At 43.6% G+C, this 25,533-nt stretch overlaps 1 protein-coding gene and 1 long non-coding RNA gene across 2 annotated transcripts in view; one reads left to right on the top strand and one right to left on the bottom strand.

Annotated features, from left to right (window-relative positions):
* ANKRD55 (ankyrin repeat domain 55) overlaps positions 1 to 25,533 on the top strand; it is a 143,862-nt gene that overhangs the window by 50,523 nt on the left and 67,806 nt on the right. Inside the window, exons 3-5 of the mRNA XM_028849443.2 lie at positions 1,941 to 2,071; positions 12,436 to 12,545; positions 23,781 to 23,841. Of these exons, the coding sequence (XP_028705276.2) occupies positions 1,941 to 2,071; positions 12,436 to 12,545; positions 23,781 to 23,841 (302 nt within the window). The remainder of the gene's footprint in view (positions 1 to 1,940; positions 2,072 to 12,435; positions 12,546 to 23,780; positions 23,842 to 25,533) is intronic.
* LOC144341422 (uncharacterized) lies at positions 5,147 to 11,122 on the bottom strand. Its single transcript, XR_013418341.1, has 2 exons — positions 9,428 to 11,122; positions 5,147 to 6,246 (listed from the first exon to the last, which is right to left on the bottom strand). It is a non-coding gene; the product is annotated as an uncharacterized LOC144341422 (long non-coding RNA).

The following is a 25,533-nucleotide window of genomic DNA, read 5'->3' as shown; positions in this document are numbered from 1 at the left end:
GGGCAACAGAGCAAGATGGTGTCTCAAAAAAAAAAAAAAAAAAAATTAGTTCAGTAATCATTTGGTTATGCATTTCAGAATTGCTGTTTAATATCTTCCCGGTACCAGATACAGTGGTTGGTACTGAGGATTCAATGATGAGCATGAGAGATGTGGTTCCTTCCACTTCGAATTTATAGCTTAGAAGAGACAAATTTTAAACACATGATTATGCTCAATCAATACATGATTATAAAATATTAAAAGCGTTACTAGAGAAAAATCAAGGATGATGAAAAATTATAACATGGACATCCAGTTCACAATGGAGGGTCAAGAAGGTGTTCCCTGAAGAAATTTATATGTAAGCTAGGCTCTCAAGATAGATGTAAATTAGCTAGACATAGCATGTAATTTTATGAAAACAGTATCTAGGGATTCTTTTCTTGTTTTTGTTTTTGTTTTTGTGAGATGGAGTCTCTCTCTGTCACCCACGCTGGAGTGCAATGGCACAATCTCGGCTCACTGCAACCTCCACCTCCCGGGTTCAAGCGATTCTCCTGCCTCAGCCTCCTGAGTAGCTAAGATCACAGATGCGTGCCACCATGCCCAGCTAATTTTTTTTTTTTTTGTATTTTTAGTGGAGACGAGGTTTCACCATGTTGGCCAAGCTGTTCTCGAACTCCTGGCCTCAAGAGATCTGCCCACCTCGGCCTACCCAAAGTGCTGGGATTACAGGCATGACCACACCTGGCCTATCTAGGGATTCTTTAGCTTTACTTACTGAGTATTTCAGATTCACAGATTGCTTCAATAATTGCCTTTTGCCGCATGTCCTTTTTTTCTCTCAATAGTTATAATTACCACTTGTTGACAGGAGGAAAGGAAGGGAGGAAGGGAAAGGAAGGAAATTTTGCAACTATTTTAAGACATAGCACTTCATTGCTGCTTTTTCCCAGTACAGGTGACTGAAAGAGTTTTAGAAGGAAAAAAATTGGAGAGAAATTGAGTTGCCGACCACAGCTCAATTTCTGGTGTCCTAGGGACTGCACTGCAAAGCTCATCACTCCCTCCTGGCAATGTTCAAATTCAAATATTAAAGAAAACTTTGGCAAAAGGGACACTTAGAAGTTAAGACTCCGCCACAACTCTGAACTCGGTGCTCTTTCAGTGAAAACAGAAATCTTGGGATTTACCCTTTCTCGGGGATGTCTCAGAGTCATAGCTTGCAGTTCATCTGGAGAAGAATCACAATCTCCAATCCAAAGACATCTACACAAGTCTCAGCTGGGCAAGCGGTGAATCTGAGGTTTGATTTCTTCACCTGAAGGAATGAGAAGCACCTGCATCCTGCCTCATGAGGCTGGCTTGTTCCAACAGCCCTGCAAAGTTCATCAGAATGTGTAATTTCATCTCTATTTTTATTCAGGAAGAAAACACATAAAAAACTAAATGCCTTGGCCTATATTGATTCTGAAAACAGAGAAGCATTTCAGTACAGGTGGCCACTTTTTCAACAAGAATTTGTGCAATCCAAGGCTGGGCACTGTTGCTGTCCCTTAGCACCCGCCACCTCCAATGAAAGTGTGCTGAACCCATCTCAGATAGAGCGGCTTTCCAAAAGCACTCCCAGATGCTACATTGTTCAAGCTAAGTCAGGATAAATCTGTTATGTCTTAAACTATGCTGATCCCTGACACAGTCATAAGCAATTTTTATCATCTACCCAAAATGTTTTTCTCAGCCAATTATTGCAAAATTGCAAAAGATTGTAAAGAGCCAGTAAAAAAAATACATAGTTTATAGAGATGTAGCAACAATCAGCTTTATCTCCCTTCAGTCTCATACAAACAGCTGGGTTTGTATTGCAAACAGCAAAATAAATAAACAGGCCAATAAAGCCTGATCATCAGTTTCATGGGTCAAATATGTTTAAAGGCTGTTGAAATGTCTCATTCCAGGATGCACGCCCTTGATGCATGCGGTTTCTGGACGTCAAGTGGACACAGTGAAGCTGCTGTTGAAGATGGGAGCGAATATTAACATGCAGGATGCTTATGGCCGCACAAGTTTATGCCTGGCCACCTACCTGGTACTGATTTGTGTCTGTCACAGGGTCTAAGGAGCAGGGTAGGCTAAGGGTGTCATTATGGGGTCCCAGTTGCAGAGGAGCATTCTTGGATCTATGCAGCTGGCTAAAGGAGCTAGAACTTGAAGCTTTACTCCAATCATCTTCAACATTTATATCCCCACTTAGAGTTGGTTTCATGAATTTGGGCCATTTTGGATCTTCCTAACAATCCTCTAAGATAGAGGTGATATGGCCATTAGGGAAACATTCTTTTCTATCTTAACAGCATCAGAATTTCTCTCAAGATATTTCTGGACACACTTGGTGCTTCTAAGAACAATCTCCCTAAATAACCCCAACAGGGTGGGAACACTGTGAAGATCCGGTTAACATCTGTGGGGTAGGATTGGTCGAGTAGAAGCTTGAGGCTGAGGAATGTGGAGAACAATGAGAACTGGGGAAGGTGGTGGGAGGGACTGGACGATAGAGAACAGGGGAGACATAGCAGGCTCTTAAAGGGACAACGTCAAGCAGAGGACTCAGCCCACAATCAGGGTTCAATTTAACAACTGTGTCGTAATACTAGTCCTCACCAGTAGAGAATTTGGCTCAGCATTTCCCAACATTAGAGCAAGCTTGGTTAAGCCTTACTGAAAATTCTCAAGACCCTCTCCTCTCAAACTCTTCCTGTAATCCTTTTGGGAGGTCCTAGGGGTGCCTTGAGCTCATGTCAAACAACTCCTGACCACCACATGGAGGTCATCCTTTTTCTTCCTCTCCAGAGAGGCACCCAGAAATCTTCACTGTGACCACCATTGCTGCCAATGCAGCTTCTTGCATTTGCTATAGCTTGCATTTGCTATTGCTGCCCACTGATGGTGGTGAATTCACTCTGGACCAGCCCCACTGAAGGTGTCCTGCTGAATTAAATCACTTCCCTTTCCCAAACACCACCCTCTTCTGCCATGAGCTGGCATAGATTGCAATGAAGCATTGCCCAAGTCTTATAGAGATTTCCTTTAAAGCCTACTTTTTCATTTTCTATTTGTGCCCTCTCTCTAGAACTCACATGCAAATCTGGGAAGAAATTTTCAAACTGTGGTCCACAGATCTTTTGTGTAAATATCCCTCGGGGTGCTTGTTTCAAATGCAAGTGCCAGGCTGGTCCGATGGTAGAGGGTTATCAGAACTTATTCACGTTAGTATCGAATGCAGGTACCAGGGGTGTACCCTAGACCTCCTGAGTCAGATACTCTGGGAGCAGGACTAGGGTAATTGGTGTTGGGGGAGTCTGCATGTTAAACAAATCTCCTTGGGAATTTTTTTTCTTTTTTCTTTTTTTTTTTTTGAGGCAGAGTCTTACTCTGTCACCAGGCTGGAATGCAGTGGTGCGATCTCAGCTCACTGCAGCCTCCACCTCCCGGGTTCAAGCGATTCTCCTGCCTTAGCCTCCCGAGTAGCTGAGACTACAGGCGTGCACCATCACACTCAGCTAATTTTTGTATTTTTAGTAGAAACAGGGTTTCACCATGTTGGCCAGGATGGTCTCGATCTCTTGACCTCATGATCTGCCCATCTCAGCCTCCCAGGCAATTTTTAAAAACTTGTCCATCAAGTTTAAAAGCCACTGGTCTGTGCATATTAGCCGAAGTCCCATACCTCAGACAGACATATGGCTGTCCTCCTAGCCCCCTCCCTTCTAGCACATGCCTTAAGAACTGCTCTTGCTATGGACTTTTCCAGTATCTGAGCTGAAGAAAAGAGAAAACTGGGTGGAGGAAGGGAATAGAAGGGGTTTCTAAAGTTGACGGCCACTAGCACATAGAATGTAGTGAAAGTAAACTGTCCCCCTTTCAAAGTTCAAAAATTCAAAATTTTACATTTCTTTGACTAGAGAGCTATGCAGGGGACTGGGAAGAAGTGATCCTCTAAATCATGGTGAATAACGATGGATACCCTCGGAGCCTAGAGAGTTGACACCTTTGCAGACAACTCTTTCTAGGAATATATTCTAAGGGGCTGCATGAGGAGAGTCTGCCAGCAGGACACCATGTGGTGCCACCTTTTAAATTCTGCCCCCATCTCCGTGTGGCTCCCCAAGGCAGGACCCTCCATCATTCTGCTGAGGCTCACGGGAAGCGGTTGTCCTGGGGACTGCACTGTGAAGCTCATCCCTCCCTCCTGGCAATGTTCAAATTCAAGAATTAAAGAAAAACTCCCCAAATGGGACACTTAGAAGTTAAGTCTCTGCCACAACTCTGAACTTAGTGTACAGAAAAACTTACTACAGATGTGTCAAACTCAAATAAAATATGTAGAGTTGAGGCTGGGCACGGTGGCTCACACCTGTAATCCCACCACTTTGGGAGGCCAGGAGGCTGGAGGATCACCTGAGGTCAGGAGTTCGAGACCACCCTGACGAACATGGAGAAACCCCATCTCTACTAAAAATACAAAATTAGCCGGGCATGGTGGTGCATGCCTGTAATTCCAGGTACTCGAGAGGCTGAGGCAGGAGAATCGCCTGAACCCAGGAGGCGGAGGTTGGCGCCATTGCACTCTAGCCTGGGCAACAAGAGCGAAACTCCATCTCAAAAAAAAAGAAAAAAGAAAATAAATAAATATATATATTTTTATTTTATAATATATAATAAAAATAGAGAGATAAATAAATATATAAAATAAATATATAAAAATAGAGAGAGAGAGAGATGAATCTCTACATTTAACGTATTATTTGATATATAAGAATTGCGGCCGGGCATGGTGGCTCATGCCGTTAATCCCAGCACTTTGGGAGGCTGAGGCAGACGGATCACCTGAGGTCAGGAGTTCGAGACCAGCCTGGGCAACATGGTGAAACTCTGTCTCTACTAAAAATACAAAACATAGCCAGGTGTGGTGGCGCATGCCTGTAGTCCCAGCTACTTGGGAAGCTGAGGCAGGAGAATCACTTGAACCCAGGAGGCGGAGGCTGCAGTGAATTGAGATCGTGCCACTGTATCCCGGCCCGCGGGATAGTCGAAGCAGGCCCTGGAGGAGGGGGTGGGAATTTGGGGAACAAGAGATACGAGAAATGGAGACAAGACAGTGCTCTGATCAAGTCTTGTTTAATGGCGGTAATGCAGTGCCTTATATACACTTGGAGGGGAAGGGGTTGGGCCAAGGCGAAAATGATCTCATAGTGGAGGCGTGGCCAGATAGGTATTGGTTTCTCTGGTCGAACGTCATGTTGCACCTGCGCTGTCAGGTAGTAATTTTCGCGGGCGCGGGAAAAATGGGTGAAGAAGAAGCAGGAAGAGCGCCATCTTTTATGAGGTATTAATACAGGGAAAAAGGTAAATCTAGGGAGGAGGTAGAAGGTGGAAATGAATAGAGCTCAGGCGTTTTTAATCGTCAGTTATTATTCGCTATGGCCGGGGCGTGCAGCTCCGGACAGGTCCCCCTTTTAATTATTTTATGATGAGAAAACGACCCCTCGGGAACTGCGCCTGTCTTAGGTTGGGTCAACTCATCCCCACCTTCTAGGCCCGTCATGGGATAAGGCAGCAGCAAGGGCGGCCCTCCTGTCTTAGGCTCCGATGGAGATAGTGTCCTCTTACCCGTCATTGACTGTCCAGTTCAGCACACAGGAGAGGTGGTCTTATTAAGGCAAATAAGACTCACCATTTTCAGTCATCTCAAGGCGATGATAATGGACCTGTATAGGTTTGGCCTGGAAGGCCTCGATTTGTTGTCTGACGAATGCCATAAGCTTATTAAAGATTATAGGCCCGAGAGTGAGAAAGAGTAGAAGAGTAAGTAAAGGACCAATAAATGGCAGGAGATAGGGGAGAAGTCCATCGAGTCCAGTCCACAAGGGATTAGCGACCAGACCTTTTCTGCGCTCTTCTAGTTCTTCCTGTAAAGTCTTTATCTTATCTCTGACGATTCCGGATTTGTTGGCGTAAAAACAGCACTTTTCATTTCCATGACTGGTCTGGCATTAGGTAAGCTGTCTTGCCCGAGCAAGTCACCTGGGTGATTCTGTCTGACGGAGGTTCAGATACCTGTCCCCCTCTGCAATCACAAGGCTGGCCGTATTGTTTTCGTAATAATTCTCTTGCCTTACGAGGGTCACCAAAACCTGCATAGACTGTCACTATGTTATATAGAGCGATTATTCTCCAAAGGAATCTCATGTTAGGCTTCATTTTCTGAAAAACAAAAAGGAAAGAACTTCTCAGGGAGATTTATCTTCCCTGGACTGACAATGGTTATGATTTATTTGTCTTACCAATCTTTCAGGCAGCCATCTGGCTGCATCATTTTTTTGTGAGAAGATGCATACTGAGCCTCTTCCCCAAATTAAAACTGGATCGGGGCCATGCCATGAATTATCAAGTGGATCTTTCCATTTTACCATTGCAAACTGTTTTTGAGATTCAGGATGCCAGAAACGATCGGCAGCCGATTTTCCATGACTGTCCAAATTTAAAAAATTAAGGATAAACAGGGCATGATTATGTTTCTAGGGGTACCCTTCATGGGGTACCAGCTCCCCCCTTTTAATTTTGTGATAACAGTTTTTAAAGACAGATGAGCTCTTTCTACTATACCTTGTCCTTGGGGATTGTAGGGAATACCTGTGGTATGTTTAATTTGTAGGGTATTACAGAATTGTAAAAAGGTTTTGGCTATATAACCAGGGCCATTGTCTGTTTTGATTTGTTTGGGTATTCCTAAAATAGAAAAGCAATGCAATAAATGAGCTATGACATGTTTGGTGGCCTCTCCTGTTTGGAGAGTTGCACTGATGAATCCACTATAGGTGTCTATGCATACATGGATATATTTTAGCTGACCGAATTCTAAGTGGTGAGTAACGTTCATTTGCCAAATTTCGTTGGGGATGAGTCCTCGGGGGTTAACTCCTAGATAGGGAACAGGCAAATACGTTATGCAGTTGGCGCATTGTTTAACTATTTGTCGAGCTTGTTCTCTGGTAAGTTTAAACATGAGTCTTAAGGTTTGGGCGTTTAAATGATGCAAGGCATGTGCTTTTTGTGCTTGTTGCAAATTGTCTGTAGTGACTGTGGCTATGATTTTTGTTGCCATGTCAGCTGTTGCGTTACCTTGTGTTAAAGGTCCCGGTAATCCTGAATGTGCTCTAATATGCCCAAGAAAAAAGGGAGTAGTCCTTTTTCGAATAAGTTGTTGACATTGTAAAAATAGGTCAGCTGTGTCTGAAATATGTTTAATTTGAGGCACGGTCTCTAAGAGGGGTATTGAATGAGCCAGGTAGGTGCTGTCTGTGTAAATGTTAAGTGGCTGACAAGGAAAAGCTGATAGTGCTGCAATTATAGCTTGCAATTCGACCAGCTGAGCTGATGTATAAGTGGTCTGGAATTTAACGACTACATTATTGTAAGTGTAAGCGGCAAGTCCTGTGGAAGATCCATCAGTGAAAATTAATAATGCGTTATTGAGAGGTTCTTTGCTGGTAATATGGGGAAACACAAACGCATGAAGTTTGCAAAATTGAATGAGTTTGTTAGGTGGGTAATGGTTGTCAATTGAGCCAGTGTAAGAAGCGCAAGCAATTGGCCAGGCTTCCGTATTTTGTAACAGCCAATGAATGCGTGATTGAGTGTAGGGCTGTATAATGGTAGAGGGTTCTTTTCCAAAGTATTTTCTACTGTTTTCTCTTCCCAAGATAATTAGATCAGCTATGGCATCATAATAAGGCAACAAAACCTTTTTAGGGGAGGAGGGCAGGTGTACCCACATAATGGGATTGTTCTGCCAAAATAGGCCAGTAGGGGTTATTGTTGTGTTAAAAATAAGGAATATTAATGGCTGAGAATAGTCAATACTGGTAACAAATTGTGTTGCAATGGCATGTTCTACCTGTTGGAGTGCCATTAATGCTTCTTTAGTAATGGACCTGGGAGATTTTGGATTAGAGTCTCCTTTTAATATATCGAAAAGAGGTTTTAACTCTCCTGTAGTGAGTTTTAAGTATGGCCGAAGCCAATTTATGTCTCCCAGTAATTTTTGGAAATCATTTAAAGTTTTTAAATGATCACGACGTATAACGGCCTTTTGATTAATGATTTTGGGTCCATTAATTTGAAAACCAAGATAGGTGTATGGATCTTGTAATTGTACCTTTTCTGGGGCTATTTGTAGTCCAGCTGCTGCTAACTCTTGTTTGAGTTGAGCAAAGCACTGTAAGACTTGTTCGCCAATTTCTCCTGCTATTAAAATATCATCCATATAATGTATAATATACATTTGTGCCCACGTTTTTCTGACTGGCTGTATAGCAGCAGCTACATATTTTTGACACAAGGTAGGACTATTAGCCATACCCTGAGGTAAGACTTTCCATTGATAGCGTTTCATTGGTTGTTTAAAATTTGTAGATGGAAGACTAAAGGCAAATCTTTTTTGGTCAGCAGGATGAAGGGGAATTGTAAAAAAGCAATCTTTAAGGTCAATAATGATTTTAAAATATTTTTGAGGAATTGCAACCGGTGAAGGTAATCCTGGTTGTAAGGCACCCATAAGGATCATAGTGATATTTACTGCTCTTAAATCTTGTAAACGCAAAGCATGCCTACAAGACCAAAAACCTCATCACCTGGGTACATGGTAGATAAGTAAATAATGGTCTGCACCCCAGACGCAGCAAATCAGAAACTTGGAGGGCAGAGCTCTGCAAGCTGTGATTGAACAAGCCTCCCAAGTGAGTTTCATGCACACTGAAGGCTGAAACTCAATGAGAACCATTGTTTTAACCAATTAAAATACAATCTTCAGGTGGTTCATATACACTGCCAAAATTGAGAAAGCTTGAGAATCACTGAATAGTAATAATTATTTTCAGATGGTACTCGACAAATTTACAAAAACTGCAAACATGCAAGACCCGCCCAGCCATCCGCACATCCACTGGGATCCACTCCCACGATCACCCTCGAGGGAAATGAGACCCTCCTCCGTATCTTGCGGAGGCCTCGCAAGGTTAGAATGGGAGCTCACCTTTAAAATATGCTCTGTCTGAGCGACCGCAGCCATGACTTGCGGATCGACCTCCTTCCTATCTATTAAATCTCTAATGAGGTTCCAATAAGAGAAAACGGTCACAGGAATTTTTTCTGGCCCAAAAGTATTATAATAGTCCTGAAGACAATCCCCTACTCTCCGCCATATTTTGTTATCAATAGTTCCTTCCTGTGGGAACCAAGGGCAAGTATCTTTTACAAAATCAAAAAATTTAAACAAGTCATTACCTTTAACCTTTACTCCTCGTATCTTTAAAGCCTCTTTTAATTGTCCTACATATATTTGATGTTGACTTAATTCTTGTCCCATTTCGGACGCGTCACTTACCTTCGATTCAGACGCGGCAGGTTCCCGCGGTGATCGGTTTAATTCCTTTTGTCTTTGTTAGTGGTCAACCGTCCTTTGGCGTCCTCTTCCTCATGGAGTCCCTCGTTTCCAGGTCCCTGTTCGGGCGCCACGTATCCCGGCCCGCGGGATAGTCGAAGCAGGCCCTGGAGGAGGGGGTGGGAATTTGGGGAACAAGAGATACGAGAAATGGAGACAAGACAGTGCTCTGATCAAGTCTCGTTTAATGGCGGTAATGCAGTGCCTTATATACACTTGGAGGGGAAGGGGTTGGGCCAAGGCGAAAATGATCTCATAGTGGAGGCGTGGCCAGATAGGTATTGGTTTCTCTGGTCGAACGTCATGTTGCACCTGCACTGTCAGGTAGTAATTTTCGCGGGCGCGGGAAAAATGGGTGAAGAAGAAGCAGGAAGAGCGCCATCTTTTATGAGGTATTAATACAGGGAAAAAGGTAAATCTAGGGAGGAGGTAGAAGGTGGAAATGAATAGAGCTCAGGCGTTTTTAATCGTCAGTTATTATTCGCTATGGCCGGGGCGTGCAGCTCCGGACACCACTGTACTCCAGCCTGGGTGACAGAGTGAGACACTGTCTCAAAAAACAAGGAAAAAAGAATTGCAATACACACACCAGGTGGTCCTCGGTATGTCCAAAGAATGAAGAGGAAGTTGTAGGTTTTATTAGAAGGAGAAATGTTACATATTGTTTTTCTAGAAAGTTCATTGGCACTAGTTGAGTTTTGGGGAGCTGGCAAGCTCTGATTGGTGAGTGACCATGGTGGGTAAAATTCTTTTTGTTGCAGCAGGTTTTTCGGAAGCCATTAGATAAAACTAGTTACTAGGCAGTTTCAGCAGCCAGGCTTGCAGATAACTGAATTTTGGAGCAATGTTACGTGCCCGGCCTGCTTTTTCCCCTGACTTCTCAACTCTGGTTTAGTAGTTGGATACAACAAGAAGGACCCAATTCAAATGATCAAATTTCACAGGTGTGCGACATTGGTTAGGCAAATCACTGTATCTCTTTGTGCTTTCTCCTTCATTTGTAACACTTAATAAAAAAAAAAAAAAATGCCCATCACAGCTGAAGAGTAAACACTGGGGGAATCAGCCAGCACATAGTAGGTATAAAACTCATTTGTTGGTTCTTAATAGTGACTGACCAAGTGTTTCAGATAGTATATTCAATGGTTTTTCTTCTTTTCATCTTCAAGAAAAAAAAAATCAGAAAACCATTGACACACCCAGAGTTCCAGGAAATGTTGCAATATGATTTTTAGAAGTGTTTCAAACTTTCCCCCACCAAAAGATCTGCTTTTCAAAAACTGTAAATCTTTGGCAACTCTAAAATTTGCCCAGCATGCCTGTCTTTTGGGTCTCTGGGTCTAATTTCTCCTTTTAATCTGAGAACTTGATGATTTAGACATTAACAACTAAAAACAGATTTAATGCATCAGTAAGCCATGACTCAAGACTGGAAATGCCAGAAAAATACTTGCTTCTACTTAAGACTTAGATATTAATGGTCAATTCTACAAAATCATATTCAATATTCATACTCTGAGTTTTGATGCATTTTTGTTAATTTTCCTTCCAGACTTCAAAACCAAAAGGTTATTTTCTGATCATGATCTTCCTTCTTCTCCACGCATTTATTAACATGTTGATTTTTTTTTTTTTTTTGAGACAGAGTCTCGCTCTGTCACCCAGGCTGGAGTGCAGTGGCACGACATCAGCTTACTGCAACCTCCACCTCCCAGGTTCACGCCATTCTCCTGCCCCAGCCTCCCGAGTAGCTGGGACTATAGGCGCCCGCCACCATGCCCGGCTAATTTTTTATATTTTTAGTAAAGATGGGGTTTCACCGTGTTAGCCAGGATGGTCTCGATCTCCTGATCTTGTGATCCACCTGCCTCGGCCTCCCAAAGTGCTGGGATTACAGACGTGAGCCACCGCGCCCGGCCAACATTTTGATTTTTATTGCTTTCAATGTAAGGAGGAAAAATCTTCAGTCATCTTTCTCATTTTACTGGATAATTTTGAGGTTTGCCTAGACACGAATGTAGGATGATGGGAAGCCTGCTTCTGAACAAAATAGAGGGTTATCCTATTATTCTTCATAAAAATAATTTCATCTCTTTTTAAGTCTGCTTGTAATTGGGCAAGTAACCCAAGCCATTCTGGATGAATGTAGAAGACATCCTCTTTAACACGCGAGCCAAACTTGGTTATCAATAGGTATGGGTCAGTTAAAGTAGCATGGGAGGGAGGGCTAGCCTGAAATTATACCGGCCCTTTGAAATGGGAGAGACAATGAGAAGATGACCCAGCAGTAAGTGTCGACCGAGGATGTAACAAGCATGAGATGTGGCCATATCAGGTCTCAATCTAGACAATTGTAGACAGCAGGTTTCAGCAGTTCACATAAAGTTTTTGGGGAATTTACAGGTGGATAAAACATAGCAATAGGAAACCTTTGGAAGGTGCTGGTGATGCCTTATGTTTAGGGATTCAAGCTTTCAGCATCAGAAAGATCAGTCAATAAGGTGGCAGGGTCCCAGCCATTGCAGTAGAGCTCAGGTTAGACTTCTAGGCACTGGGAGGGGGACTGACTTGAATAGGCAAGGTGCTGTCCTTGTGGTTACTAGAAAAGGAGCTTGCAATAGAGGACCAAGGCCCATTTATCATGCAGTCTGAGCTTATACGTGTAATACCAGTGAGTGGCCCTAGAAATGGGGAGGGGGAGATGGAGAGATTCTAAGGTCAGTCTGCATCTAAAGGGGAAAGGTCCTTCCATAAACCTGGGAATCTGTACTTCAAGACCTTCGGTCCTCTGTTGAGGCACTAAGATGGAGTTGTGGTTCTTAACCACTTCAAGTCAAATAAAATATGTGTTTAGCCAAACCAGAGAAGGGGAAAAAAATCTAGAGAAAGTTTGTTGGACCATGTTACGTGGGCTTCTGTTATATAATGATGTGGTTGCTCTTGTATTTCAGGGCTGGCTTGAAGGCTGTGTGAGTCTACTCAGAAATGGTGCCAAGCACAATATCCCAGATAAAAATGGCCGCCTGCCACTGCATGCTGCCACTGCTGAGCCCGATGTGAGGTAAGTGGCCAGGTTTACATGATGCTCAAGTTGGGAGCGACTCAACTTCTATGAGAAGGTCATCTAATCCATCCCTCTGTGGCTGATAAAAAGAAAAAGAAAACCATCTTTTTTTTTTTTTTAAGTTGCAGCAGATAGGACCACAACAAAATATTCTACAATAATCTCAAACTGTCTCCTCCTACTTCAATAAAAGTTTTGTCTCCTAATCTTTAAGAAGATATGCTGTTTGTCATCATCAGAATTCATATATTCATTCATTCCATTAATCAGTAAGTCAATTATGCATTCAACAACTATTTTTTGAGCACATTTTATGGACCAAAGACTGTTCTAGTCCTTTGAAGTTCCACAGTAAATAAACTAGAGTCTCTGATGTCACAGAGCTTATATTCTAGTGAAGCTCTTAAGCATACCAGTTAACAAATAAATAAGATCATTAATAGTGACGAGGGCTATGAAGAAAATTAAATAGGGCAAAAGAGCAGTGACTGGGCAGAAAGGTTAATGTCTAAACCCAGGGCAATGCCAGCCTTTAGGAGCTGGGAGGAGGCAAAGGAGCCAGCAGCAGGGAGACCAGGGGGTTAGAAGGAAACCGGAAGTGTGTGCACCTAGAAGCCCTGTGAAAAAATACACTCAAGTAAATTGGATGATCAAGAAGGCCACCTTTTTGTAAGATAACTGAGCAACGAAGGAAAAGGTTTTGTCCATAGCAAGGGTAGCTTCTCCATTCCTCTGTGTCTACATGGCCTCAGTTCCCATTCTTTAGAAAGCCCCTCAGAGCAGCTGCTAACAGAATTTCTACTATGGAATCAGTAACATGGTGGACATTTTCTCCTCTGCAGAACATGCCTCTGACAGGAATTGAGCATTTCCAAGTCTAGGTCATAGGCCAGCAGCACAAGGAGTGTATTCTATATGCTTCACCCTCTCAACTCTGTGTCCAGAACTAAAACCTGAAGCTCTGTCTGGGTTGAGAAGCCCAAGGCCATAATCTTCCAGGCTGAGGAATAACAAGATTTCTTTACTTCAATCTCTTTTACAGTAAAATAAAAGGTCTTGGGAAATTCCAGGACTATTCCCAAGACTTGACTCTTATTATATTGGACTATGTCCAGAAATAACAGAAAACTAGGATTTACCCAAAGCCCAACAAAACAAGGATGTTTAGAGAAGAAACAGCAAACGCAGACAGTTAACAATCAATAGGCACCATGAGGGTATGACTCCCTCTTGATGAAGTAGGAAAAACAAAAAAAAAGAATGACCCCACAAAAATACTTAGTCACAAAATCATACTGTTTTCCCAAGAGTGGTATTTAGAAAATAAGTTTAAAATGTACCTTTTCTGTTTCTTCTGTCTTAATTTACTACACATAATTGCTTTTACTTGCCTCACTCAGAGTGGTCATTTCAAAACCTATTAGCTGATTCTGGAAGATTTAAAAAGCCCATTTAAGTTACAGTAATTATAGCTGTTGTAACACATAAAATCCAAAGCTTCATTGTTTTAACACAGTAAAAATTATTTCTGGCTGGGTGCCATGGCTTACGCCTGTAATCCCAGCACTTTGGGAGGCCAAGGCAGGTGGATCACCTGAGGTGAGGAGTTCGAGACCAGCCTGGCCAGCATGGCAAAACCCCATCTGTACTAAAAATACAAAAATTAGCCAGATGTGGTGGTGAGTGCCTGTAATCCCAGCTACTCGGGAGGCTGAAGCAGGATAATCGCTTGAACCCAGGAGGCAGATGTTGCAGTGAGCTGGGTTCGCACCACTGCACTCCAGGCTGGGTGACAAAGCGAGTCTTCATCTCAAAGAAAAAAAAAAAGAAAAATTTTATCAGACATGTAACCATCCAATGTAGGGGCGTGGTGGGTGGCTCGCTGCCACATGGCGATTCAGGGACCCAAGCTTCTTCCATTCTATAGCACCTTCATCCCCTAAGAGCACAGAATGTCCTTATTCAGCCTGTAGACGGGGAAAGAGGAGCACAGTAGTCCCCCCTCACCCTGGAGGGGATACGTTCCAAGACCCACATGGATGTCTGAAACCTCAGATAGTACCAAAGTCTATATATGCTATGTTTTTTCCTATACATACATACCTATAAAATTTAACGTATAAATTAGGCACAGTAAGAGATTAACAACAATAACAATAAAATAGAACAATTATAACAATATGCCAGTATCACTACTCTTGCACTTTGGGGCCACTGCTGAGTAAAATAAGAGTAACGTGAACACAGTGCTGCAATACAGCGACAGGCGATCCGTTAACCGAGGTGGCTCCTAAGTGACTAATGAGAGCAGAGTGTAGTTAGCGGCAGATTTCATCATTCTATTCAGAATGCCACACAATTTAAAACATGAATTGTTTATTTCTGGAATTTTTCATTGAATGTTTTTGAACCACAGTGAACTATGGGTAACTGAAATAATGGAAAGTGAAACCGCAGATTAAGCAGGGACTACCCTATAAAGAAGCCACACTCAGTTCTTTAGAACCTCAGCCTGCAAATGACACAATTCACTTCTGCTCATATTCCATGAATAAGGACTAGTCATTCGACCACATCTGGTTGTAAGGTGCTCTGGGGAATATAGTTTCTAGCCAGGAATCTACCTCCCAACAATGCCTCCAATCCAGGAAAGGGGGACAAGGATTTTGGTGAAAAGCTCGCTGTCTCTGCTCTTAACACATTGCACCTGAGGGATAAACTAAGCCTTGTCAGTCAAAATTACATTCAATGTCACTTGGATCAGTTGATTAGGTTCATCCTCTGAAATCACTGCAATAATAAATTGAAAATCAACCCAAGTGTACTTCCTCTTTGTGGACTTGTATTTCTATTTCTTATTATGCTTTCCAGTACTCCTCTACTCTTGAGGATCTACATTAAGTTGCTATAACTTAATGTATAGAGAGCAGACAGTCGTGGCTTCCCCTCTCTTGAAACTGTACTTAATGGCCCAGCCACCACCCTTGGATGAGTTGAAATAAGAAAAATAAACATCCTTCTGTGTGCAGATGAGTAGTTACTTATATTGTCCTAAAAAGCCCTTCACTGAGTCTGAAAGATAAAATTCTGCTTTAGTTATGGCAATGCTAGCTGCTTTAACTAATAATCCCCCAAAGTTAAGATTGACTATTCCAAAACCAAAATTGTTATTTCTAGTAAATGCTCTCCAAAGATGAATTGGGTTAAGTCCTAACAACCCATACAGCAAATCAAATACAGTTAGCTGCATAATGACATTTCAGTTAGTGGGAGAACGCATGTGTGATGACAGTCCCATAAGATAATTATATCATATTTTTACTGTACCTCTTCTATGTTTACATATGTAAATACTTACACTGTGTTGCAATTGCCTACAGTGTTTAGTACAGTCACATGCTGTGCATATTTGTGGCCTAGAAGCAATAGGCTCTACCATATAGCATAGATGTGTAGTACGCTCTACCATCTAGGTTTGTGTGATACACTCTAAGATGTTCACACAATGATAAAATCACCTAACGACACGTTTCTCAGAAAGTATTCCCATCATTAAATGATGCGTGACTGTGGTTTGGTTACCTACAGAATATTTGGAAACTAGTTTGCCCTAAAGGATTCCCTATGGAATTACATTGTTAAAATTACATTTTTTGTAGTTGTTTGAGAAATTTTAGGTCCACGGCAGAGTTTGATACAACTGCATTAAATGTTTAAAGTAGAAACCGACCAACCCATGCCGTGTTGTAGAGAAGCTGGGCTTCAGTCACTCATCTGTTTGTGTCAGCATGAACTCAGAACTGTTTTTTTGAGGAAAACAAAAACAAAAACAAAAACAAAACGTGATCTGGCTCATGGGTACTTCCTAATCTCACAACCAGACTGAGGAAGGCAGCAATCTTCTACTGGGTCACACAAGACTCTTTGCTCAATTTTCTTAAGTAGACATAACCTTGGCCAACCACTAAAACATATAGGTTTGCATTTAACGTACAACAATGATGATGATGATGATAATGTTGGTTATTTACCATGTTCAGAGCAAAATTCTAAGTGCTTTTGGGGTATTAACTAATCTAATCCTTACCACACCTCTATAGGTAATATTTCTATCCCTATTTTACAGAATTGAGGCACAGAAAAAATAATGAATTACCCACTGCATATGTGAAGGTAACCTGCCCAGTGGGTCTGCTGTGTTTCTGAGACCTACTATTGTGGACCTTGTAGAATTTATTTTAGTGACCATATTTTGACATTAAGCCCTTGGTCTCCATTGAGAAACGTTATAAGAAACAGTCTTACAAAACTTACTGGCCCATCATTCATTAGCGCCCCGAAAACTTCTATATGAGAAACCACAAGAAATATTTCTACTATAGAAGGAATTGCTGTGCTGCTTCTGATAAATCATTTTTTATTTTTACCATACAGACACTGTGACTTCAGAGCATGTTTCTTTCTTTATATATTTAGAAAATTCAAAACTCAGTTTGTGTCTCACCTCTGGCATACATGTAGGACTATAGATCACGTCTTTTTTTTTTTTTTTCGTGCCCTTGTTTTCTCTTTGTCTTGTTTCTTCACTCATTATCTTATTTTACTATATCTGAAAACAATCTAAAATCCTTGAAGGGGCCAGGCATGGTGGCTCACACCTGTAATCCCAGTGCTTTGGGAGACAAAGGCAGGAGGATAACTAGAGGCTAGGAGTTCAAGACCAGCTTAGGCAACATAGTGAGTCCTCATCTCTAAAAATGATTTTTTTTTTTAAATTAGCCAGGCATAGTGGTGTGCTCCTGTAGTTCTAACTATTCAGGAGGCTGAGACTGGAATATTGCTTGAGCCCAGGAGTTCAAGGCTGCGGTGCACTTTGATCGTGCCATTTTAATCCAACCTGGGCAATAGCACAAGACAGGAAGGAAGCAAGGAAGGAAGCAAGCAAGGAAGGAAGCAAGCAAGGAAGGAAGGAAGGAGAGGAAGGAAGGAGAGGAAGGAAGGAGAGGAAGGAAGGAAGGAAGGAAGGAAGGAAGGAAGGAAGGAAGGAAGGAAGGAAGGAAGGAAGGGAAAAGAAAAGAAATCCCTGAAGGGTGGCCAGAAGTGCCAGTTCATGAGTATGAGTCAGACTGACTGAGTTTAAATCTGGCTCCAGCTCTTATTCTCTTGGGCAAGTTAACATGTCAAGGCTCAGCTTCCCCTTGATGTAAGTACTATTTTTTTTCTTTCTTTCTTTCTTTCTTTTTTTTTTTTTTTTTTTTTTGAGACAGAGTTTCACTCTTGTTGCCCAGGTTGGAGTGTAAAGGCATGATCTTGGCTCACCACAACCTCTGGCTCCTGGGTTCAAGCAATTCTCCTGCCTCAGCCTCCCGAGTAGCTGGGATTACAGACATGCACCACCATGCCAGGCTAATTTTGTATTTTTAGTAGAGATGGGGTTCCTCCATGTTGGTCAGACTCGTCTCGAATTCTCAAACTGAGGTGATCCACCTGCCTCAGCCTCCCAAAGTGCTGGGATTACAAGCGTGAGCCACCACACCTGGCGAAGTAAGTACGATTTAGTATATTATTCCTGCTTACTTCACAGGGAAGTAGGCAGAAGTAAACGAGAAAATGTGTGGAAACACTGAACTCAGTACCTAGTACATTGTCCATGTTCAGAAAGTGTTGGTGATGATGATGGGGTGATGATATTAATGATAATGTTGATGGTCATCCATGATGATGATGGTGGAAGACAGAAAGAAACACCACAAACATCGTAAGAAGCTAAGGAATGAAACACTACTACTGCCACCCCACTGGTGCTCATCCTGGCCTTCTTCACCTCAGCACACTCAGGTCCACAAAAATGTGTGCACAGACACAGGTCCATGTGAATGCAATCCTGCATCCTACTGCCGGGCACACACATTTACTGCAAAGGTTGTTGGGGTATGTTGTACGTGTGGATCTATGCACACCTTTGTAAGTCGGCATATGTCTGCATTTTCCCCTAATCATAAACAGTATGTACAGGCCACATGGTGCCCTTGTGCCCAGGTTTTTATACTGATTTTAAATCTGCTAACACTTAGATTTCCAAACAGCAAGCTCCTTCTACTGGGTGCTCACTGGAGGTTATTCAGAGAGAAGCCTCAAACCAAAGCTGCTTATAAACAAGCCAAGGGATGCTTCAATTAGTCCTTTGCCTCCAGAGGGATTTTAGTGCTCAGATGGAAACAACTCCTGAACAAACCCATCAGTTTGAATCTGTATCCTTAGCTAAACACCCGCTCAGTGGGGATGGAGGCTGATGCAGGGGTAAGTGGTTTATAATTATGAACATGAAGGCACATTGGGTTTACAAAAGCAAAGATGCACAGGTTTCCTCTCATGATTCCCCTTCCTGCTTTGAACCTCTGCTTCTCAGCAGGTCCAAGTTTTCTCCCTTTCAGCTCCCCACGGCTTTTCTTGCTTCCTTGGCTGGGACATTCAGAGGGCGCTGGTATGAAAGAGGGGGCATGATCATTAAAACAAAGCTCCAAAGAGAACAGAGTTGTGTTTGTACAACGCTGCACATGCTAGTGTTGGAAGGCAAGCAGCAATTTTCTCTGAAAGCAGCCACGGGGCTCTCTGAAGGTCTTTTTATGGTCTCCATGGCTACTGGCAGAATTTTTTTTCCTCCCTGTCAGAGTGCCAGCCACTCTGCCTCTTTTCATCACTCTTGACTACAGCCCAAGGGAGGAAGAAAATCATTTCCTTGGGGTCCTGTTCTCTAGTTACCAGGTGTTGTGTTCTGACCTGCGGTGGATGTCTTACTGCAGCACGCTCTCATACAGGCAGCTCCAGGGACAGGAAGGGGAGACGGCTGGTTGTGGGACCATTTTTTTCCCACCTGTCACTGGGCTGGCCAGCTCCAGGGCTGGGAGTCTCCAGAGGGGCCAGCAAAACTGGAAAGCTCACAGGGATGAGTTGTCCCCAGGATGCTTCTAGCTGATCCTTCTCTGAGACCCACCATTCACCTAATGGTAATCAGTGGAGACACAGAAAATAGAAGGTAGGAGCTATTAAAAAATTAATCATTATATAGAATTTTTTTTTTTTTTTGAGACAGAGTCTCAAGCGCTGTTGCCCAGGCTAGTGTGCAGTGGCATGATCTCAGCTCCCTGCAACCTCTGCCTCCCAGAATGTAGCAATTCTCCGACCGCAGCCTCTCTAGTAGCTGGAATTACAGGTGCCCACCATCATGTCTGGCTAATTTTTCTATTTCTATTACAGACGGGGTTTCACCATGTTAGCCAGGCTGGTCTCAAACTCCTGACCTCAGTTGATCCGCCCACCTTGGCCTCCCAAAGTGCTGGGATTACAGGCAGGCATGAGCCACCACACCTGGCCATATAAAATTTTAGTACGGCATGTAAGGGCTATTCCAAGTGCTTCGTGTGCATGGACTCGAAGTCACAACAGATCTTGAAGTAGGTATTATTCTCTGCATTTTATGGATAAGAAAAGGTAGGCTCTGGGAGCTAGCCCAAGGTCACTGGCTGGTTGGCATGGAGCAGGGATTCTAACAGCGGCAGTCTGGCCCCAGCCTCGGTGCTCTTATGACTCACACACCGCCCGTCTGGGACTGCTCTTGCGGGGGTCCAAGCCTGCTGTCCTGGCACTTGAGATAAGATGGGTCTTACATCACTGCCTCAGAGATCCGAGGACAGGAGGGAGTCTGAACTGGGCTGATGGGATGTGGAAGGACTCCTGGGCCATGGTAACACAAAACAAGAACTCAGGGGAAGCACAACAGAGGGCTGAAATCATCTGGGAATTGAGATAGATGCTGGACAGGTATCTCGCAGGTGACCTCCATACCACAGAACAGCAAGGAAGCCCCAGGTTGGCAATGGGACACCTGGTTTCTGGTTCAGGCTGGATCACCGAGCCACTGTATGGTGGTCTTGGCAAGCCAGGAAGGGCCTCAGGTTCTTTGTTCTCACAACATGTGAGAGAGAGCCAGAGCCAGAGAGAGGGCAAGAATGCAAGAGAGGGCCCTGATCTGTCTATTTGTGTCCAGCTTTGATGATCAATGGGTCTCAGAGACTTCACAGTCAAATGGAGTTGGGCCACACAGATCATCACGTATCAGTCAGAGCCATGACAGAGAAGACATGGGAATTAAAGGGTGGCAACTGGAGAAAGTCTAGGGAAAGACTAAACTTGGCCAACAAGGCTGGATAGGGTGATTCGCACCTGTAATCCCAGCACTTCAGGAAGCTGAGGATCATTTGAGTGCAGGAGTTCAAGACCAGCCTGGGCAACATGGTGAAACCCCCTCTCTACTAAAAACACAAAAAAATTAGTTGGGCATGATGGTGCACACCTGTAATGCAAACTACTCTGAAGGCTGAGGCAGGAGGATGGATCACTTCGGCCCAGGAAGTCCAGGTTGCAGTGAACTGTGATTGTGCCACTGCACTCCAGCCTAGGTGACAGAGTGAGACCCTGTCTCAAAAAAAAAAAAAAAAATTGACCAAAAATTGACCAACAAGAGATGATGGATGATGCTCTAATCCCCTACCCCACCCCCACTTTCCCCAAAAGAGTAAGAAAATGTTATCACTCTCTAGACCTAAAGGGGCAAGGAAGGGGCAAGGAAGGGGCAGTTACTGGAACCCTCTGAGAGCTGCTTAGCTGTAGGCGAGGGGCCACCTGGCAAGAACTGAGGCCTTTGGTAGAGAAATACAATTATTCTCAGAAAGGGAGCTGGCTTCTCTCCCTCCTGCTGCCAGTTCCCCCACTAGCAAAACCCAATAGGAAGCCAAGGGCAAGGGAGCCTGGTTGATGCCGTCCCAGAGGACAGCCTCAGAGCAGGGCAGTGTAGAGAAGAGAATGGCTTTGAGAGCCAAATAGAGAACTATCTAGGCTCAGGGTTCATCCCACAACCTTCGGAGTCCACCCAGGATGTGACAAGAGGTCTTGCTCTCCCTACCCTCATTCTAACCTGGTCAGAGCCCCCAGAAGATCCTGTCTGGCCACAGATAATCTCTGTCTGCTCAGGGCTAACCGAGGATAACCACACCGGACCACAGCTGACCTCCTACCTTGTCCTCCCCTTTTCCCCCAGTCCCTCAGACCAAATGAGCCCCAGAGAGTAAACAATGGCCAATAATGAGACAGAGAGGACAGAAGGAAAGAGAGAAAGGAGAAGCACAGTCACCAGTTAAGCCCTGCCCCCACTTACAAAGAAGCCACAGGGAAATATATCCATTGGTGAAATAATTGCAAAGATAAAAATTGTGTGACCCAAAATGCAATTATTTTTATATGTCTTCCTACCAAAGGCTACATCTAGAATTCAGAGAGCATTAAAGAGATGTGCTGTATGCAGTCATAGCCATTGTCCCTTTAGAGTATGTGACCCAGGGTCTTTCTGCCCGTTGGATCACTCGATCCTTTACACCACCGAATTGCTACCCCTCTGATATACATGAGGATACAGAAACTCAGATTGTGCAGTAGTGAGGTGAGAATTAAATCTCAGCATTGTCCTGGCTCCCCAAAAGACTATGATAAAACCAGATTGAAACCACAGGTTTCCTGGTTATTTCACCTCCACCGCAAATAACCAGAAGTCCATCTCTATTTAAGCTCTCTGTGTATTACATTTCCTACTAAGGCAATATGATTAGTGGATCTTTCTTTTTTTCTATTGTAACTAACAATTTAATACTTAGGGCTTTAGATGTCTTCCAAGCCAAGACGATAAAGATTTGATTGGAGAAGAGACTAAACAATTTCATTTTACAAATAATTCTCCCAAAAGCAATTTCTGAATTTCCTCCATTGACTGCCCATACACTGTTCTTTAGCATCTTGATGAGTATCCATTCATTAATTCATTCAGCACCTTTCTCAATTGTTTCCAAACCTGGCTGTTTACCAGAATTTCCTGAATAGCTTTTTTTAAACAGTAGAAGCTGGGCTTCTCTCCAGACCTATTGAGTTAGAAACCCTGAGTACAGAGTCCAGGTATTTGCGGTTAAAAAAAAAAAAAAATCTCTCCAGGCAATTCTGAGATGGAGCCAGGGTTCAAACTTCTGGGGTTAAGTGCTCTAGAAATAACAGCATGTTCCAGACATGCTCTATATGTTGTATGCATATTAACTCATTTAATCCTCACACTCAGCTGTGTGATAGGTAGTTTTTATCACTCCTATTACAGATGAGGAAGTTTAGGCAGGGAGAAGATAAGTAACTTGCCTAAGGTCACAGAGCTCATCAGTGGCAGGACTGGGATGTGAACCCAAGCCATCTGGCTGCAAAGCCCGGGCCCCTCTCCACTGCCCCCTCTCCCAGACGGAGTGTTGACTTCAGTCAACTGAGCAAGAGATCCAAGTCAGGGAAGAGCTTGAATCTGAGAATCGTTGATAGCTGTTTTACACTGATTACTGTCATCTTGTGCTTAGGCATGTGTGTATTTTACAAAGAATGAGCAAACTTGCAAATACTGACAACCTCCTGGTATAATCTATGCATTAAAAAGGCATGACATATGCAGCTAGGAGTGAAGCAGGTTGAAAGCACTCTATAAGTTCCTATAAAGTGAAAAAAGAATAAGTGGCCGGGCGTGGTGGCTCATGCCTGTAATCCCAGCAATTTGGGAGGCCAAGACGGGCAGATCACGAGGTCAGGAGATTTAGACCATCCTGGCTAACACGGTGAAACCCCATCTCTACTAAAAATACAAAAACAAAATTAGCCGGGTGTGGTGGTGGGCACCTGTAGTCCCAGCTACTTGGGAGGCTGAGGCAGGAGAATGGCGTGAACCGGGGAGGCGGAGCTTCCAGTGAGCCAAGTTCATGCCACTGCACACTCGAGCCTGGGCGACAGCGAGACTCCGTGTCAAAAAAAAAAAGAGTAAGTGCTACATGATTTTGGTTCTTAAAGGGCGTGGCTAGGTGACAGAGGCCTGGTGAACACAATGAGCCTAAAGTTTCTCCATCCCCCTGTGCCCCTCGGGAGTGCTGAGATGGAGAGAGGGTGGGAAAGGCAGACAGCAGCCCTCCTCACAGGTGTCTTCTAACCTATCACACTCTTACTTCTTTTCTGTGGATCTTTTTCCCAGAGAAACGGAAAGGCCCTCATCTTCATTTGGAGCCTTTCAACTGACGCTTTTTCTAAGGTCATGTTTTTATACTAATTCCAAGAGCACCGTGACTGCCTGTTCTTTTGAGCCATTTCTCCTATTTTTCTTTACAGGCTCCTCACAGTCCTGTTGCAACAGTCGAACCTCAGCGAGATTAATCACCAGGACAATGAGGTGAGCCACACTCTCCAGCAACAAGTGGTCATTTTGCATGTGAGGGTGAAAGGAAGGGCATTTCTGAACCATTGTGCTTCCTCTTAAAAGCTACGGGGAGACATGAAGCACAGTCTTGTGTTCCTATCCTGAAAGGGAGACCTGTTTTCACTATTAATCCTCAGCAGAAACTTATCCCCACCATGGGTGTGCGTAGCTTCTGATAGGGAAGGACTTTATTGCATTAAGTACTTCAGCATTTACCATATGACTGAAATTTTGTAATTTCCCTCTGGACATTGAGAAATAAATATTGCTCTCTCCTGTCTTCTCAAGTCCCAGAAACTTAGTAGCATGCTGTGGCTCAAGACATGCTCGCTCTCTCTTTTTTCTTTTAAGATAGAGTTTCGCTCTTGTCGCCCAGGCTGGAGTGCAATGGTGCTGTCTCGGCTCACCACAACCACTGCCTCCCAGATTCAAGTGATTCTCCTGCCTCAGCCTCCCCAGTAGCTGGGATTACAGGCATGTGCCACCACATCCGGCTAATTTTGTATTTTTAGTAGAGACAGGGTTTATCCGTGTTAGTCAAGCTGATCTCAAACTCCCGACCTCAGGTGATCCACCTGCCTCGGCCTCCCAAAGTGCTGGGATTGCAGGCATGAGCCACCGCACCCGGCCTAAGACATGCTCTCTAGTGAAAGATGGCAGAGAGCTGGGTGTGGTGGCGCGTGCCAGTGGTCACAGCTACTCAGGAGGCTGAGGTGGGAGGATCGCTTGAGCCCAGCCTGGGCAACATAGCGAGACCCCCATCTCCAAAGAAAAAAGAGAAAGAAAAAGGAAAACAACGACAAGACGAGATACCGGCTCATGCCTGTAATCCCAGCGCTCTGGGAGGCCAAGATGGGAGGCTCACTTGAACCCAGGAGTTTGAGACCAGCCTGGGCAGCAGAGCAAGACTCCATTTCTACAAAAAGTTTAAAAAGTAGCTGGGTGTGGTGGCACATGCCTATAGTCCCAGCTACTCTGAGAGCTGAGGCAGGAGGATCACTTGAGCCCAGAAGTTCAAGGTTGCAGTGAGATATGATCACATGACTGCACTCTAGCCTGGGTGACAGAGCGACATCCTGTGCCCCCACTCCCCCGTCGTCCCAAAAAAGAAAAGAAAAAGATGACACAGAGATAATATTAATAATTCCAGGTTACCTGTTCCAGACACCACATTATTAATCCCAGTGATCATAACTGCTCTTTAATTCGTGTTGCAAATAGAAGGCTTCCAAAAAGGTTGTTCAACACTCTTCAACAAAGTTCTTGAGGGAAGGTGGCTCAGACACTAAGCAGAGCTGCCCAAGAGTAGCTTAGAGTCTTGTTAGATCTGCTTAACTCTTTTTAAATGCAGTACTAATTTTCCTTAGGCAGGCTGATTTCCTTAACAAGGTTCTTAAAATCAATTTAAATACCTGGTTTTTAATGGAATTGTAAAATAAATATGTGCTTGGTTTGGTTGCATTTCACTCAGAAAGTCTGATATAAAAATGTACATACACAAAGATGCCAATTACATTATTTTCAAGGAAGCTAGGTGACCACAGGCAAGGGGGCAGGGGGTAAGCCCCTCCAAATGGCTTTCTCCTGGGATAGACGCCCACGCATCTGTCTTTTTTTTTTTTTTAATAAACAGATTCTCACTCTGTCGCCCAGGCTGGAGTACAG

The sequence above is a fragment of the Macaca mulatta genome, chromosome 6 (assembly GCF_049350105.2).
Source record: "Macaca mulatta isolate MMU2019108-1 chromosome 6, T2T-MMU8v2.0, whole genome shotgun sequence".
NCBI classification, from domain to species: domain Eukaryota; kingdom Metazoa; phylum Chordata; class Mammalia; order Primates; family Cercopithecidae; genus Macaca; species Macaca mulatta.
This window is presented reverse-complemented; position numbering and strand designations above follow the sequence as displayed.